The sequence below is a fragment of the Elephantulus edwardii genome, unplaced genomic scaffold (genome assembly GCF_000299155.1).
Source record: "Elephantulus edwardii isolate Elephantulus edwardi_28Jun2011 unplaced genomic scaffold, EleEdw1.0 scaffold00077, whole genome shotgun sequence".
Classification (NCBI taxonomy): domain Eukaryota; kingdom Metazoa; phylum Chordata; class Mammalia; order Macroscelidea; family Macroscelididae; genus Elephantulus; species Elephantulus edwardii.
This window is the reverse complement of record NW_006399827.1, coordinates 364,875-382,711: the sequence shown is the minus strand read 5'-3', so window position 1 is coordinate 382,711 and position 17,837 is coordinate 364,875. Positions and strand designations below refer to the sequence as shown.

At 52.4% G+C, this 17,837-nt stretch overlaps 1 protein-coding gene across 2 annotated transcripts in view; it reads right to left on the bottom strand.

Moving 5' to 3' along the window:
• Positions 1-17,244, bottom strand: part of BZRAP1 (benzodiazepine receptor (peripheral) associated protein 1) — a 28,098-nt gene extending 10,854 nt beyond the window's left edge. For both annotated transcript variants that reach the window (XM_006889244.1, XM_006889245.1), the window contains exons 1-17: positions 16,918-17,244; positions 16,066-16,173; positions 15,656-15,784; positions 14,910-15,089; positions 14,165-14,350; positions 12,852-12,929; positions 12,665-12,748; positions 12,314-12,403; positions 12,024-12,146; positions 11,643-11,747; positions 8,971-9,021; positions 8,369-8,389; positions 7,372-7,576; positions 6,611-6,783; positions 5,255-5,370; positions 4,887-4,996; positions 31-855 (exon numbers count right to left, since the gene is read on the bottom strand). In XM_006889244.1, coding sequence (XP_006889306.1) covers positions 31-855; positions 4,887-4,996; positions 5,255-5,370; positions 6,611-6,783; positions 7,372-7,576; positions 8,369-8,389; positions 8,971-9,021; positions 11,643-11,747; positions 12,024-12,146; positions 12,314-12,403; positions 12,665-12,748; positions 12,852-12,929; positions 14,165-14,350; positions 14,910-15,089; positions 15,656-15,784; positions 16,066-16,173; positions 16,918-17,244 — 2,911 coding nt within the window. The remainder of the gene's footprint in view (positions 1-30; positions 856-4,886; positions 4,997-5,254; positions 5,371-6,610; positions 6,784-7,371; positions 7,577-8,368; positions 8,390-8,970; positions 9,022-11,642; positions 11,748-12,023; positions 12,147-12,313; positions 12,404-12,664; positions 12,749-12,851; positions 12,930-14,164; positions 14,351-14,909; positions 15,090-15,655; positions 15,785-16,065; positions 16,174-16,917) is intronic.
• Between the last annotated feature and the right edge of the window lie 593 nt (positions 17,245-17,837).

Genomic DNA, 17,837 nt, shown 5'->3' with positions numbered 1-17,837 from the left:
CCCCATCCCTGGGTGCTCTGGTCTGCACACCTGCTGGCAGGGTGGTGAACTGCAGGGTGGCAGCCCTCTGCTCCAGCCTCTCCCAGCCTGGTTCCCAGGACCCTCGGGGTGGGAGTTGAGCCTCTACTCGGACCTGGTAGAGCGTGCCGGGTCGCAGGTTGCAGAAGGTGGCCCAGTAAGTGCTGGGGCGGGCAGGTGGGCACTCTTCCCCATTGAGGTAGATGGCATGGGCCAAGTTGCTATTGCCCGGCACCCAGGTGATCTCAGCAGAAGTGGCTGTCAGTCGATGGACTCGAAGCTTACTAGGCCCCACCTGGGTACCCACAGCCAGGCAACATCGAAGCGGGTCGGAGTTGCCTCGGTTGGTCAGGGCCCGGACAGAAACATGGAGAAGCCCAGCCTGTAGGTCCAGGTTCTCGAGCACAGCTTTGGGGGGCGCCCCAGGCCCCAAGGTCTGCCGCAGCTCTCCGTTCACGCAGATATGATAGCCACGCAGCTCCACTCGCTCAGGGGGTGGGTCCCAGGCCAGCACCATGCTGTGGGCCAGCTGCTTGAGGACCACCAGGCGGCGGGGGTAAGGCACAGCCAGGGGCTCGCCCAGGCCATCTGGTGGGGGGCTCAGACTGAGTTCATCACCTGCATCATCCTCCTCCAATCGAGCCTGGCTCTGTGCCCCGCTGCTCTGGCCCCCACTGCTGCTGCCACCCCCACCTGCACTCAGGAAGCTGAGTTCAGGGCCAGAACCGTGTGACAAATCAGCCAGTTCCAGAGGGATGGAAGTCAGGAGGTCATCGTCGGACACACGCTCAACAAAATTGGAAGGAACCAGGCCCCTTCGGCCATCCATAAGCTCCCCTGGTTGAGTGAAAACAAGGACAGGGAGAGGAGAGAGACAGAAAAAAACCCAACCATTAAATTCACTTGAGCCATGTTCAATGATGATCTCAGTCATTTAATACAAGCCAACAATTACCTGTCAGTGCTTTCAAAGGACATGTGCCATCAAGATATTAAGGAGTTATCATTATTTGCGTGGATGTGATGATAAGGTGTGATTGTGTTGTGGTTATAAAAGAAGAAACAACAAACTATTTGGTTTTGAGTCGATTCCAACTCAGAGCAAAACCCCATGCACTATAGGGTAGAAACGGCTCCAAACGGTTTTTGAGGCTGTGACTTTACAGAAGCAGGTTGCCAGGACTTTCATCTGAGGTGTCTTTTCTCTGTGAACTGCTAACCTTTGAGTTAGTAATTAAGTCCTTAATTTAGTCAATTATGCTATCCAGGGATCACCCAACAATGCCTCTTAAATTCTAATGTGTTCTTGATACAGCTGGAGATTTGATAAACTACAGATCCTAATTAAGTAGATCTGGTGAGGTTAAGATTCTGTGTTTGTAACAGGCTCCCAGGTGTGGTGAGGATGTGGGAGGTGCAAGGATGTAGGAGATACAGGTTGGATTCTCATCAACGTTTTAAGATAGGCAACTTGCTTTCAAATCTCCATTTTGTTCTGTTGGGGTTTTTTTAAGCTACATAGGGATAAACCAAAACTAAACTCACTAATAATGCCTAATCCGTTCCAACTCTTGGTGACCAGTCACTGGGTTTCGGAAGCTGTAAATTGCACAGGAGGAGATTGTTCATCTTCCTCCAGAGGAGCCACTCACTGGTGGAGTCGAACCATGAGAAACACGTAACCTTTGGGTTAGTAGTACAACGCACTATAGACTTTCCCTCAAGCTCCCTATGAACAAAGCAAATATGGTCAAATGGTACCCACTGTTGAATCTGGGTTCTAGGTATACAGGTGTTCACTGGACTATTTAACCTCTCTGGTGGTGCAGTCTGCAGGGAGCTGCACCACTAACCCCCAGGTGGCACTTCCGGAAATCTGGATCTACAGGAAGTAAGGCTCCAAGGGGAAATGACAGACAACCTCTTTCCATGCAATTTACAGCCTCAGAAACCCAATGTAGGGCCAGCTATGAGTCAGTTTCAATTCAGCAACACTGAGAAAGAAGAAAGAGAAGTACATTTGAAAATTTTTCTATTAAAAATTTCATAGAAAGATAACTAGTAAAACACTTATAAGAATCCATGGGCAGAAGGGTAGGAGCAAAGGGTGAGGATGGGCAGGGGAGAAATCACAGGGTCACACAATTTGATGGATGGAGGGAGGGGTGAGAAAAGAACTGGAAAAGACCTGGCAGGGATCTGGAAAGACAGGGCAATGGTGCACATAGTTCCATGTTGATTACTTTTATAAAATATAATGAATTGGAATGATTGTATTAAATACATTGTGAATGAAGGATAGTATGAAACACAATGTATACAAATTTGTAAACAAACCAACATAATTTTTTTTTAATTTTAGAAAACGTGAACAGGCCAATATGAGAAATTAAATGCTACTGATTTTGGTTCTTCTATACTCCCTAGTTGGAACCAACTCATAACTGACCCTCCAGTGGCTTTTTTAGGGGAAGTAAATAGCATGAGAGGAGATGCCCATCTTTCTCCAGAAGAGCAGCTGGTGGATTTGAACTGTATACCTTTGAGATGGCAGTGTAGCTTCTTTCCAGTAGGCCACCAGAGCACAGGATCTGACAGAGCTCAGGTCTGCTGTTCATAGGGTCACTATGAGTTTGTACTCAACAGCACCTAGAAACAACTGACTTTGGAGTTTTCATGGTAGGATTTTATATATTTAAGAAATAGGGGTGGAGATGTCCTTCAGCTTCCTTTTGGAAATCAGACATCTACAAAGGGGAAGAGGAACGTGGCCTTGTCAGGATGAGGAAAGGAATCTTCAGAGGCAAAAGACATTGATGCCAGAGAAGAGTCACTCAAGGCTTCTAGATGGGATTAGTCTCCGTGTTGGAACGTGACCTAGCAGCCACCCAGACTGCACCTAATGGTGAAAGTTATTACCTGGTGTCAGTTCTCCTGCATGGCTGACAATAAAGCATTTTAAGACATCTGTTGTAGTTGTTTGTTTGAGGGATGTCAAGGAAGAAGAAAGCTGGCACAGAACAAGTCATGTCACAGCCAATTTGGAGGAAGGAAAAATTCCCAGGGAACACCCAAGCTGGTGGCTACAGTCCCTTCCTTACTAATAGGAGAGAGACAGGACACATGGCAGGGCTTACAGCCAAAAAGTGAGCTGAGGCAGGTCTTTAGCTGCAGGAGTGCCTGGGAGTTTCCTCACAATAATTAATTTTCCCCTTTCCCTGTAACTATTAATGCTGAAAGGAAAATTATGTAAGGGATCTTAAAAATGGGGGGGAGAGATTAGACCCTCTAAATCAGTTAGTAAAATAAACACTAGTGGATTGAATGGTGGTCCCAAAAGAAAAATCCACACCCAAATTCCTAGAAGGGTGCTCTGGTGATGTAATCCACAATGAGCTGCTGCACTGCTAACCCAGAGGGCACAATGCTTCGGTGATTCGAATCCACCAGCTGCTCCACAGGAGCATGGTGGACAATCCTCTCCCATGCAATTTGCAGCCTCCAAAATCTCACTGGAAGTCGGCTACAAGTCAATTCAGCTCCGTGGCAAAGAGATGAGAATTCTCCAAACCCAGGAAGGAGGCCTTATCTGGAAAAGGATCTCAGCAGATGGAATTAACCAAAGAATTCCCAGATGAGCTCATCATGGATTATAAGAGACCCACCCCCTCAAAGGAGAGAGAATGGTGGAGAGGAGAGGGCAGTGCAACCACAGAGACTGGAGTGATGCAGCCACAAGCTAAGGCACACCTGGCGCCCCTGGAACTTACACCAGACAAGAGCTGGAATTTCCCTGTAAGCCCTGCTGACACCTTGATTTGGTACTTCTCCAAAACTGTGAGAGAATAAACTTCTGTCACGGTAATTTGTTACAGCAGCTCTGAGTCATGTGAGATTAAGCACCAAAGAAGATGAGATTAAAGTCGGGTACCTCGCCACTAAGACAAACCACCTCCCTACACAGCTGAGACTGGAGCCCTAACTAAGAAAAGAGGGTATAAATAATGTACACGGCATTGAAACAGATGAGGCAGAGAACTGCTTAAAAGGAATTTATGATTAGGTATTATTTGCATGACAGGAGTCCAGAATAAGAGCTGCATAGTAAAGTGGACTGAGGAGGAGGCAATGTATAACAATGAAATATTTCTTTTTCTTTTCAAAGAGAAAAGCAAACTAAGGAGGAGAGATGGGAAGGGAGGAAAATATGCAACTATAAATGAATGGAAATCCAAGTTCTCTATAAACTTTCATTAAAATCTCAATTTAAAAAAGGAAAGTGCAACAATGAATGAATGAAAACCCAAAATCTCTGTAAATGTTCACTAAAACTAATAAAATTTAATAATAATTTTTAAAAAAGGGAAAAAAATAAAGAACACACTGACATCGAAGCATTGTGTAGAGCTTGGCCAATGTAACACTGATGTTTCTGTAATTATACATCCATGTACATAAATATAACGAATTTGTTTTCTCAATGTTAGCACGCAATCATTTATACATATATTTTCACTTTTATAACAGATTTAAATTTACAGAGAAATTAAGATAATAATAAAAGAAAGTTTCCACGTAAGCCATACTCAATTTGCCCTAATTTGAAATTGTTATATCACCAGGTTTTTTTTTCCTTTTTAGCTTTTTTTTTTTTTTTTTTTTGAAAAGGCATTGATCACCATCTTCCCAGGATAGGGTAATGAGAACCTCCAGGTCTTTTGAGGCTGGTTTATCACTATATTTTTTATAAGTTATGAACCAAAAAAGATACATGATTATTGATTAAAGCCCCCCCCAAAAGAAAAAGGAAAAAGAAAAACATGCTAAAGGTGAGGGGATTAACAGAATGATGCCCACTACCTTCCTACCTTCAAAAAAGCCGTCCTCGTCCATGTTGCCATAGATGTAGATGTACTCCCCCGCAGTCAGCGGAAGCTCTGCCTCTGGATTCTCATTAGGTCCCTCGAAGGGGTTGTAGCTATTGGGGGAGGCGAGAGGAGGAGGAAGTCAGTGACTACATCCCACCTCCGCGTCCTGTCTTCTCTCTCCCACTGCATCAGGCCTTTATGGAAACGGGCTTGTTCATCTTCAGCAAAGCAAAGTGCTCTCTGCAGCATGTTGGCCGAGCTAAGAGATCCAGTGGGATCTCTGGACCCACCCAGCATCTCAATCACATGGTCCCCTCCCCTATAAGTCTTAAGTACTGAGGGAAGGATCCCAAGCATGAGGGGCTCACCTGTAACGTGCTAGGAAGACCTGGATCCGGGCTCCTCCCCGAGTGCTCTCCGGCGCTGCTGGGAGCAGAGAGACGCTGTCCACCTCCAGCTCCTCCACCTCACTGGCTGTATCCACCTGGGGACAAAATACAGAGGGCTGGTCTTTCACAGGATCCTGGGCCAAAGGCAAAGCAGGCAGGTTGTCAGGTCAAGCCAGTGGAGGATCACTGCCTGGGAGAAGTGAGCACGTGCTGAGCACAGCCACCAGGAGCACGGATGCTTCCTAAATCAGTTCCCAGGTTAGAGCTGGGCAGAGCCAACTCGGTGCCCTAGGAAAGGCAGCAGGATAACCTGGAATGTTCCTGAAACCCTGGCCCCTACTGCCCCAAGTCAGCTCAAACAGCGCCAGATCTGTGGAGTGGGTGTCAGATGGGTGTCCTTGGATCATAAAGCGGCTCTGAAGTGAAGAGCTGGGGCAGGGAAGGGCAGAGAAGGGTGCCTCTCGCCCTGGGGTGATGCTTCTGTGGGTCAGCCTGGGAACTCAGAACTTCTGCTTTTCTGACCCTAGATCAAATTTCTGGAGCCAGCCTGAGGAACAATTTTTTCTTCTCTGGGCCAAAGGGAAAAGTTAGGTTAGAAAGGGGCAGCTCCTCCATGATGGCACCCAAGAGCCAGCATCACCACTCTCTCACACAAGGGGGCAGCAGAGGCCTGGCGCCGGATTTTACCGCCGGCTAGGACGACAGGGCTGCTTCCCAGCCTGCCCCCCGCCCGCCTCCTACACCAGGGCCTTGAAGAGCTGGGAGTGATGCTCTAACGAGAACTTCGAACAATAGCTGCCAATGCATAAATATCTACTGTGTGTGCCACACTGAGCAAAGCATTTCATTGCATTTGTTTAGGGCATCCTCGCAACAATTTTACTAGGCACGTTTTAGCTCCAATGTTCAGAGAAGGCAACCAGGGTCCCCTAAGGGCCAATGGCTTAAGACAAAGCTGGGATTTAAATCCTCTAACTTGCGTTCTTTCTCACAACTGCCTACCTCTGCTACAGACTCTCTCACGAACAGTCTCATTATGTGGATGCTGGCGCCAAAGTGTCTCCCTCCACCCAGCCCAGGACTCTAGGGTCTCCCTGGGTCCCAGAGGGTGGGGCTAGGTGGCCCAAAAGAAAGACTTGCAGGCAGGCCCTGGAGAGCAGGGATGAGATAGACAAGGAAGAATTCATGGTGTTTCTCTCCCTAGGTCTGCCTCTACCTCCCAACTTGAGACCCAACTCTTAGGGACCCTAGAAGAGTGTCTGTAAAATTTTCCCTCTCCCAACCTTCCTGTCTCAACACAAGGCTAGAACTCCAAGTCCCCTCCTTAGCACTCACCTCGGGTGTAGGGCAGGACTTGGGGCTGTTGTGAACAGACTCAGAGCGAGAGGAGTTGGAGAGAGATTCTCCCTTCTTAGCTGTCCTTCGAGGGGCCCCAGCAAGGGTGGCAGAGGCAGATTCAGAAGATTTGGGGGTACAGCGCCCCGGAGAGCCCGGTGGGAGGTCAAGGTCTAAAGAGAAGATGGCACGTGGGCTGGGGGTCTGTGGCCTGAGGAGGGACCAGGGAGATAGGGTGGAGCTTCTTGGATATGGGGGTCAAGCCCTCCACAGCCAGGTTTCCTGGCAAGAAGGGGTATATTGGGGGGAGGGGGCTTGCTAAGCTCCAGGTCTGTGTGTAATTTGCATATGTGATTCCACATGATCATCACAGAAGCTTGATGAGGTACATTCATGATCCTTGTATTAGGAAACTATGGCCCATTGATACCAATTGTAAAGTTGGTAGAGCAGGTACCCAGGATCCAAGTGACAGTCAAGTCTGTCTTGCCTGCACCTGACCCCCATGCCCAACCCCTATCTATGACCATAGAAGCCTTTCTGCAAAGAGAAGAGCAGACGCTGAAACGCCTGGGTCCAGACTCAGGGACAATCACACTACTGGGCTCAATTTCCTCCCATCAGGTCCTGATTCTGAAATTCAGATTCTAATTTGCTGTGTGACTTCAGGTGCATGGCTAGCCGTCTCTGATCCTGAACTCCCTGCTCTATACCTTGGGTGCCTACGTCTCTGAGAGCCCCAGAGCTGAGCTCTACCTTACCTTTGGAGCTGGACCCCCGGCAGGGCTGGGAGGAAGAACAGCAGCAAGGGGGTGGCAGTCGGTCCCCAAGAGCATTGCAGGCCAGGGCTGAGGTAAGCAGATCCAAGGGGCCAGGGTGCAGGCGGAAGGCCTGGAGCTCCTGAGCTAAGAGGCTGAAGCGCTCAGTCTGGCTGCGGCACTGCTCCTCGAGCTCGCGAACCCGAGCCTGGACCAAGACCCACACACAGTAAGTCCAGAGCCCAGCAGAGCTGCCCAGACCCAGTCCTTGTCAAAGATGCTTCCAGCTCCCAGATCGGGAGCCCAACCCTTGGTCTGGCTGCTCCCTGGCCCTGAATGGTGACTGAGCAGAGCATGTCACCCTGGCCTAAGGATCATCTCTATTTCCACCACTCTCGAACCCAAGGTCCGCCTCACATTCTTCATACCTCAGCCCCAGGCACACTGCACTTCCTGCTCCTGCCTGCTTTCTAGGCCAGAAGTGGTAGCTCCCACCCCCATCACCACAACCAGTATCACCTCTGGAGGTTTTCAGCCCCATTGCTTGTCACCTCCTATAGTCAGTGACCCAAATCCCTGCTCTCAGGGAGGTGGGGCAAGAGATTCTACAGGGGATCTAGGGACATCTTTGTGATAGAAAAAGACCAATTCCTAAGAAATATCCTCAGGTATCAGGAGAGCCCTACCCCCAGCCAGTATCAAGATTCATGAGTTAGACTGAGTAAACTTCCTCGTGGCCTGAATGGCTTGGTTTTGGAAGAGGGGAAGAGCCCATATCTACCAAGCTTAGGAGCAGAATTAGAGCGAGGGGAATGGTCCACATATCCTATAGCGACCCAGGCCTTCTAATGACTTGTTGGTCTGCCAGTCTCCTCTGATGGACATGACAGTTGGGATGACTTGGGCCTCAAGGGAGGAGTTGAAGTTCAGCCAGCATGGAGTGGTAGGGAGGAGGGAAAACCCAGGAAGCCTGGGGGACAGAGGAATAAGGAGGTTGTACCTGCATGGAATCCAAGGTAGACTGTGACAGGAAAGGAAAGCAGAGAAAAAAGGTGAGAACTCCTAGTCCACAGGTCATTTACCCAGAGAGAAAACAGTAGTAGGGTCTAAGTGGGCCACATCTCCAAGCAGCAGGCTTCCTCGATTGACAGAGAATGTCTTAAATGGAAGAATATTTTAGAGTAAAAGCAGCCTGGTAGGCCAGGCTGCAGAGGGAGACTCGTTGTTGTTGTTGTGTACTGTAGAGCTGTAACCAACCCACAGCTCACCCACTGGAGGGTTTTTAGAGGCAGTTAATGGCACAGTAGGAGAGTGCCCATCCCAAGGAGCAGCTGGTGGCCTTTGGGGTTGCAGTACAGCTTCTTACCACTAGGCCACCAAAGCTGCTGCAATCAAATTCTGGAGCCCCCTTGCCCTAGTCATGGCCCAGCCTGAGATATAGATCAATGGCGGAAGGGATCCCCAAGATATTGTAGAGGTTAAGTGCCTCTCCTGGGGCTCCACACACCCCCACACATACATACACAGTCCATTCCAGCTTTATCTGAAGATCCCTGCCTTTCCCCCTGGGGTGGACCTGGTGGCCATCTCTGGGGTCCCTACCTCCAGTAGCTGCACGGCCCCTTCATGTTCCCTCCTGGCTTCTGCCTGGGCCTGTGAATAGGAGGAGGCAAAATGCTAGAAAGGCAGGATGAGGGACAGGGCGTGACAGAGGGAGGTGCAAGAGAGAAGGGAGAGGAGAGGGGGGGAGAAGGGAAGAAGGGACACTGCACATCCACTCCTCATCTCCCACCAGAAAACATGAGGTCAGGGAGAGGTGGGACCTGATAGTGCTTCTCTCTGGAATGGTCACCCTTCCTTCCTCTCTGGAGATTCCATCTCAGCTTCTTGGGTCGGCTTCACCTCTTTTGCTCCATGTGAATGTTAGGGGGTCTCATTTATACCTACACTCTACTCCATCAGTGCTATCCTTGAGTTGAGACCTCTCTCTCTCTTTCTCTCTCTCTCAGAAAGGGGTGACACAGCAAATGGGTGACAAAGTTGGAACTCAGTTCTAATCCCACAGTGAGTCTTGCTAATATATTTCAAATTTATTCTCTTGTTTCCACCTGCATGGCCTGAACCCTCGACCAGAACACCATCGTGTCCTGTCTAGACCACCTGAACAGCCTCTTTTTTTTTTTCTCCACCCCACTCCTGGTTTTATTGGATCACATATTGACATTGAAAACCACCAGGGCAGATCCCAGCACATCCAGCCAACGACAAGAAAACAGTAACAGAAATCCAGTGGCCATTACTGAGTGGCTCCTCCTACACGAGGTCCTACATCTGGGATGGAACTCAGCTCCATAGGAGTTTTCAGTTGTTGATCATTCCGAGGTCGATCTCCAGGCCTTTTCTCTGAGTGACCTCTGGGTGCACTCAAACTATTGCCCTTTCAGTTAGAGAATTTTCACTGTTGATGCCACTTAGGGACCCCTGCATACCCCACCCTCCAGAAATAACTATCACCTCATGACTTTTTTGTTGGAATCGGATTCTGATGGGCAAGGTAAGGCCTGTTTCTTTTAAACCCTCATGGCTCCAGGCACCAGAGCTCTGGTGCTCTGCCCTGAGAAGCTTAGGAGACGGGACTGTGAGGGAACGTAGCTGCTTTTATAGAAATCATTTAGTTACTGGACCAGTACTTCTGTGTTCTCTAAGGATAGCTGCCTCCTTGATCGCAGGCAGGGAGCTTTGGTGACAAAGTCTCTGAGAGTTGGGCTGCTAACCCGAAGGCCTCCCCACTCTGATGGTGCAAATCTACCAGGTGCCTCACGGGAGGACAGTGGGCAGTCTCCTCCCTTGCAAGGTACAGCCTCCAAAATCCCACTAGAAGGTCAGTTCTAAATTGGTTCCAAGTTGATGGCGATGAGATGAGATTTTTTTTTTATTTTATTAGTTTTAATGAACAATTTACAGGGATTTTGGGTTTTCATTCCTTCATTGCTGCACCATTCTCTCTACCCTCCTCCCCAGTTTGTTCTTCTTCCCCCGCCATCCGAATGTCTGTTTTAATTGTCCAATTGCCACAGTGCTTGTCAAAGTCAGATTTTAATCTCCAAAAGCTCTCTGGGAGCTCAGTGACTGATTCCAGTCCTATTCCTGGTACTCAGTTTCCCATGGCTTCTTTGGGGAGAAGTCCTGAAGGCTTCTGGCCAATCTCTGCAGTTTGCACATCATGAGTTGTAAGTACAGGCTGAGGACAGAGTGTGAAGATCTGGCTGGTTCTGAACAGCCTCTTGAAGACTACTGGCCCACCTCTACGCTGGCTCCCGCACTCCATACTCCACCCACACCAAGCCCAAATGATTTTCTAAAGTTATGGATGAACACAGACTCATCACTGTCAAGTCTGAACCAACTCGTAGCTGACCCTCAGAGGATGTAAATCGCACAGGAGGCGACGGCCCATCTTACTCCCACAGAGCAGCTGGTGGATTTTAACTACCAAAGAGATACTGCCTTTGGGTTAATAGCACAACTTCCTACAGACTATACCACAAGAGCTCCCTAAAATTAAGAGTAGGATCATGCTACTCTCTTCTAATTAGCCAAAGAATGTTGTTGTTGTGTAACATTGAGTCAGAACCAACTCATAAATGACCCTCCAGCGGGTTTTCAGAGGCAGTTAATTGCATGGGAGGAGATTGCCCATCTTTCTCCCATGGAGCAGCTGGTGGCCTCGAACCGCGTGCCTTCAGGATTGCAGCACAGCATCCATAGAATAAAATATCCAAATTATTTCTGTGGCTTTTGATCCAGTGCTTGCCAATTTCTACTATTCTGTCCGCCCTTCGTTGTCTTACTGTTATTATCACACTGCTGTTAGACCCTCCAAGCTCTTTCCTGCCACAGGACGTCTGCACCTCTGTCCCCTGAAATACTTTCTCTAGATCTTGGTGGTTTCTTCTTGCCCATCAGGGATTAGCTCCATTGTCACCTTCTTCTCTGACCACCTCTCTAAGGTGGACCCTCACCCATTGACATCACTCCCTGTCATATCACCCTGTCCACCACCATATCAAGTGTCCTCCATACTTGTGTCTAAAACCATCTCATTCCTGGATTTGATTACCTGTGGACTGGTCAGGAACTTCGCCTTTGTTCAGCTTGTTGGTTGCTCTAATGGACTTGTTGGATAAGTGGGTGGATGACCAAGCTGGGGTCCAGCAGCCTACCACCTCTACCACAACCCTCACTCCTGCCCCACCCCCAGGCCCTGTCCTCACCTGCTGCAGCCTCCGGACTTCTTCCTGCTTCTCCTGCAGGCTGAGCCGAGCCTGCTCATGCTCCACCTCCAGCTGCTGCCTCCGCTGGGCCACCTCCCGCATGTGCTGAAATTCAAGATCTTGGGTCAAGGCCAGCACCTCCGCTCCATCATTTCTATTGATCTAAGAGCAGGGAGCCTCAGAAACTGTTCTAGACACCTTTTATGAAAAAGGAAACTGAGGCTACACAAAGAAAAAAAATGCTAAACTTAGATTCCACAGCCAACAAGTGATAAAGACAGCAGAACTGGGCTTCAGACCTCAGGAATGAGCATGCTCCACTGTTCTGTTTTCTCCCTGTGCCAGGGACCAATTCTGTCTCCACCAACACGGTCTCCATACCTTCAGCACCTGCTCCAGGCTCTCCAGCTTGCTCTGCAGGCCCTGGCTCTTGCGAAGGGCCAAATCCCTCTCCTCTGTCACCCCCAGGAGCTGGCCCCTCAGCTCTGCATTCTCCCACTCCACCTGGAAAGGGTTGTGGCTGTGAGCTTGGTTCCTCTGGTCTCTCATTAGGGAAAACAGTGTCTTTCATACCCCAGCCCAGTTCAGTGGGGAAGGAGAAGGTCTCTCACCAGAGGGCTGACCCCTTGCAGGACTCCAGGCCCTCATAGCACCTGTAGCAGATCTGGTACCTGCTCCTTCTCCGTGGCTCTCCCACAGAGCCGAGAGTTCTCCTCCACCAGGCGGGCATTCTCACTCTGGGCTTCTTTCAGCTGCAGTTCCTGAGGGGGTAGAGGAGCTCTGGAGGGGGGATCTAGCATTCCTACCCGTCTCCCCACATAGTGGACCATGCTTGCCCAGTTATGACCCCCTACCCCCAACCCCCACCTAGAATGGGCATCAGACAGAAAAGGACAGTCCACAGAGCAAAGTGAAAAGTATTTTCTTGAGGACAAGAGGGGTGAATGCAGGTTGAGCAAAAGTCCACCACCTGGCTAGCCTAGGGGAAAGAGGAGATGGCCGCTGGGCCCTTGGGAGCTCACCAGCTCCTCACATCGCCTCTGCTTCTTTCGGGCTTCCTGCTCTAGGCTCTCGCATTTCTTCCGCTTCTTGCTGAGCTCCAACTCCTGTGCAGGTCAGAACCGAATGGGTCAGCCCAGTGGGCTCCTCAGGTGGGAGGGCATGTCTGTCCATCAAAGATCCTCCACCATCCTAGGCCCAGGCACTCACCAGCTGCTGCACCCTCTGTGGTCTGTCAGGCTCCCCTACAACCACCTGTGAGTTGTCCACATCCTCCTGGAGTGTAGCCTGCAAATGCCCAAAGGTAGAGGGCTGGCACTGAGGACAGGGCCCCAGGATCCACTGCCCCAGCTGAACTTGTTCCTGGAGGGTCCCACACACACTCATCTCACAATCAGCTGTGAGATCTGTGCCCAGAAAGGGGGGGCTGCCTGTCCACCCCTTCCCAATATCTCCAGCTGATATACAAGTGCAGAGGCAGGACCCCTGCGTTCTGGGTCACAAGTGCTTTGAGCTCCCGCTAGCCACGTGTGTCCTGGGAAGCAGGTCCCTTATCCAGGCCAAAGCTTTCCTTTTTTAGCTTACATCGGTCAGCCCCACTTTGCACACAATAACCGTCCTGCGTGTCCTTCAGCGACTAGCAGAGAATTCAGAGGCTGTTAGGCCCAGGGGACATGGAGGTGTTCCTAGAGCCAGGGTTCTGGAGCATCCAAATCTAGGCCTGGCCTTGAGCAGCGCACACATCCCAGAACGTCCGCCAGCTCACCTTGTCCCACCTCCCATTTTTGAGTTCAAACTTTAAAGGAGGATGGACTTGGTACGAGGTGCATCTACCTTTCCTGGGCCAGGCAAAAGGGCAATACAGGAGCAAGAAGCACCCCAAACTCTGGGTGGGGCCTTGTTCATTATGGGATCCCACCTCCCAACCTTCTTCCCAGAAGGGGTGGACCTAGATGCTGCCCAGCTGAGAGGATGGCAAGGAGGTAGACTTTGAGGGTCCACAGGGGGGGTCCCAGGCCCTCGGGGCAGGAGCTGTCTAATTCTCTAGTCCAGTGAGGGTCGCCCGTACCTGGAGCAGGGGCGGACGCAACGCCGCCCCCAAGGAGCTAGGGCGGGCCTGGCCAGCCCGCAGGCGCTGAAGGGGGCGTCCCCGCGCTACGGCGGCGAAGGGAGGAGGCGGCGCGGCCTGGGCCCCGGGCGGCTGCTAGGGCAACCGGGGATTTGCTGCCGGGATGTACCACTGGCGGCGCGGCAGGGGCGGCAGGGCGGGCCCGGCGCGGCGCAGACCCGCAGAGGGCGGAACCCGGGATGACCGGGCGGGAGCAGCGCAGGTAGGGGGCTCAGGAGAGACGGAAGGCATCCTACTCCCAGCCCCTCCAAGTGGACATCCCTTACCAGGTCCTCGTGGGTCTGAGCACGGTGCCGGCTAGGAAAGGAGGGGGGGAGATTCCGGAGCCACCTCCACCCCACCCCCTCTGTCTACGTACACACACACACACACTTGCCCCGGGGCCTGCGCTCACCTCTGCCGGGGCCCCAGGTGCGGGCGCCCCTGCTCGGCCCGGGACTGTGGGGCCCGGGGCCCTGGGCGGAAGGAGCGGCTCCTGCTGGTTGCGCAGGGCGATCTGCCTCTGCAGTCGCAGCACCTCCCGCTGGGACTCGCGCAAGAGCCGGTCGAAGTCCCGCACGTGGAGCCACTGGGGGCCTTCCTGGGGTGGGGAACGCAGAGTGGAGTCAGCCAGCCACCATCTGCCCCACGCATCACCCAAGAGGGCGCACCCTCCGCCTGCTGGAGGGGCTCAGCTGCGCGGGAACATGCATATCCTCGCATGTATACATGCCTGGCCATACGTGCGTGCATATGCAGCTCCGCTAGCCTATGTGCAGACATTCTCGGGAAGAGCGATTCGTGTGCCGGGCGCGCACGGCGTGCCCAGCCCTGTTCGAAATGCCTTGTGAACATCCCTTCACACAGGAGTGAGGTGTGTGTGGATTCAAACAGCCAAGCCCCCTGGAGCACAGCCTCAAGCCTAAGGCACAGAAATTCCCAGGGCTGGGACTACCGAATGGCTCCACCTCCTTCAATTCAGGCTCCAACTCCCCGCTCCCACCTGGGCCGTTGCCAGGGGAACCTACTCCCGAGTAGCCTGCACCTCCCCGCCTCATTTGCATCTCATTAACATCTCATTCACATCCTACACGCAGGCACGCAAGCAGTCCAGTGGAGGGCTGGGCTAGAAAGAATGACTAGGTCCCTACCGCACGCACCTTGCCAGCCAAGGAGAGCCGGGCCTGCAGCTCCCTGCACTCTCGTTGCAAGGCGGCAATCTGCTTGTCCTTGGCCAGCAGGGCGCTGGCTGTCTCGCTGAGGTCTCGGGCTCGCTGGCGGGCCAGGGCCTTCCGACACAACTCCAAACTGGCCCCAGGACGGGCCAATGGGGCACTAACCTGACCACAGGAAGAGTAAGGCCAGTGGTCACTGGTGAAGATCAGGCCCTTCGCCCATTCCAGAGGAGGGTTTAGGATGCAAACCTGGAAGTGTGGCTTCCTGCTTCCACCCTCTGTCTGGGGCCTCAGGAGACCAGCAGCCTCATTTGACCCCATCCTGGCAATCCCCAGGAATGAAAGGGTTAACTCCACATCCTAATTTAGGCCCAAAGCTGGCTGCTAATTCCAGGCTGTCACTGGGATGGGTCCTTATCCCTTCCTCCACCACTCCTCACCCTGAGATGAGCTCAGCAGAGGCTGCAGCCAGCACCAGCACGTGGTGATCCAGGATTCTGCTCCCTGCCTGTCTGGGTGATTCCCTCCCCAGCTCTTCTCTCCTTCCTGTAGTTCCAGAAACGCTCTGCTTCTGAAATGGCCAGCATTTGCCCCCCTCACACCTTAGTCCCTGGGCTCCTGCTTTCCTGTGTGCTGAAAGTCTATGACTCCTGAACCACAACCCCTCAGAGTCAGTGCTGGCTCCCCTCCTCCCTGTCACCCAGTCCCAGCCAAGCAGCCTGCATCCTCACCACCCTCAGGTTAGTCTCCTGCAGCTTCCGGGCCCTCTCCTCCAGCCGCTTGGCAATGACTGCCAGCTCTGCGTTCTTCCGTTTCAGCCTCCGCACCTTCTCCTCGGTCTCAGGGAAGCTGCTCTTTCTCTAATAAGGGGTCAGGTAGGATTAGGGTACATGTGGGGAGCATCCTCCAGACCTCATCCTAACTGCCCAGCCCCTGGGTTAGCTCACAGGCACAGACTGTGTCCATGGACACTCAAGACAAGGAAGGATTCACCCCTTCAGGTTGTGGGATTATGTCTGTGTGACCTCCACTTAGGAGGATATTCAGGGGGTAGGAGAGCACTGAGGCTGAGGGCCAAGGAGTCTGAGTCTGCCCTCCCTAGGCTCCACCAGGGATACAAGGCCCACTCTCCAAGCCTCACCAGCATCTGATTTTCCTCCTTCAGGATGGCACAGCGCTGCTGCAGCTCCCCCAGAGCCCTCAGCAGCTCCAGATTGGGCCGGGCCCCAAAACCTGCATTCAGCTGGGCCTGGCATGAAAAGGAGGGCACCCCACTTCAGCAGCCCCTCTTAGTCAGAGCCCCCACCCTATGGCAGCACTCTCTGTCCACAGAGCTGGCAGGTTCTCCCCCACACCCCAGGGCTTCAGAGAGGAGCACCAGGAGGCCCCAGAGAAGCTCTGCCCTGTCCCCACCCTGGAGTCTTCCCTGCTTTCCCCTTCCCCTCACTGCCCAGCTTCTCCTCTTCCTGGAAATGCCAGCTCGAGCTCCTATTGCCACCTCTCCAGGCTCTTCATGACCCCTGTGTCCCCTTTCCTCCCCCAAAGTCCTGGTACCTCCATCTTCTACATCAGACAGCTCACACCCACCCCAAACCTGGCCCTCTCTTGCTCTAATCTTGTCCATTTCCTCTGGACTCAAACTGCATTGTACAGCTCTCCACATCTCCAGTGTCCTTAGCCAGCAATCACAGACAGACAGACACTTACAGAGGCGATACAGACAGATCATCAGAGAGAGACACACAGAGGAAGGAGGCAGGGCCAAGACAAGATATAGACAGAGAGGCAAGGGAGAATCAGAATGACAGACAGATGGTGGAAAATGGAGCCACTGAGACTAGTGCCCAGTGAAAGGGGGGGACACAGTCATAGAAACAGACCTACAGACAAGAGGCCAAGAGCAAAGGAGAGGGGGAGGGGTGTGCATTCTGCCCTGCTATGTGCCTGGGCTAGAGGCCCCCACTTCACAGACCCTGTTTCCCAAAGCTCTTACCTTAGGGAACGCCTCCACCTCCTCCTGCAGCTTCAGTCTGTCGGGTCCAGGGCTCTGTGCTTGCTGTGCAGTGCTGGGCAGCCTGGCCAATGCCCCGTCAGAGTCAGTGCCCTCCATGGGTCCAGAGCTCCGGGCTCCCTCAGGCTCTGAATTCTCCTCAGGCCTCGATTCTTCAACCTTCAGAGCTGCTGGAGGATTTGCAAGGCTGGGGCCTCTGCTTCCAGGCTCGCCCCCCTGACCTGGAGTCCAGCTCCGCCAGGCAGGCAGTGTCCATGGCTCCATGGCTCCAGGGTCCCCAAGCCGTGGTAAGGATGTCAGTTGCTCCATGGTGCTTCCAAGGGACCCCAGGACCTGAGCCAGGGGACATCACCCAGCCAAACCAGAGGGCTGGCGAGGGTCATGCCAGGGCAGACCTTGTCCCCTCTGAGATTTCGGCTTCACCGAAGCTCCATCTGAGGTTGGTTGAGCTCTTCACCACCCACGGCGGGAGGCTATGGAAGAAGTCAAAGCTGCAGGAGCTGGCTCTCGGAGCAGGCAAGCTCTCTTTGCTCCGTGGCTGTGTGTATGGGTGTGTGGAGAAGGAAAGGTATCCCCTTGGGGACGAGGAGGATGTGCAGAGGCCACTGACAGTGGCGCTGGGTGAGTGTATCTCCTGGTTTGTCTGCGTGGGTCAGTCCTCTCTGTATTTGGAGGATAGGTGCCCTCCCCCCACCCCCCGTGTGTGTGTGTGTGTTTGTGGAGGGTGCTGTGTGTCACTATCTGTGCCCAGAGTTGTCAGTTGTTTCTGTGTGGGTGGGTGTCTGTATTGCAGGGCTGTGACAGTGTGAGATGCTGTCACTGGTTGTATCTGTACATGTCAGTGCTGTGCATCGGTGTCATTGTGTGTCCATCAGCGTCTGTGAGTCTGGTCATCCATCACA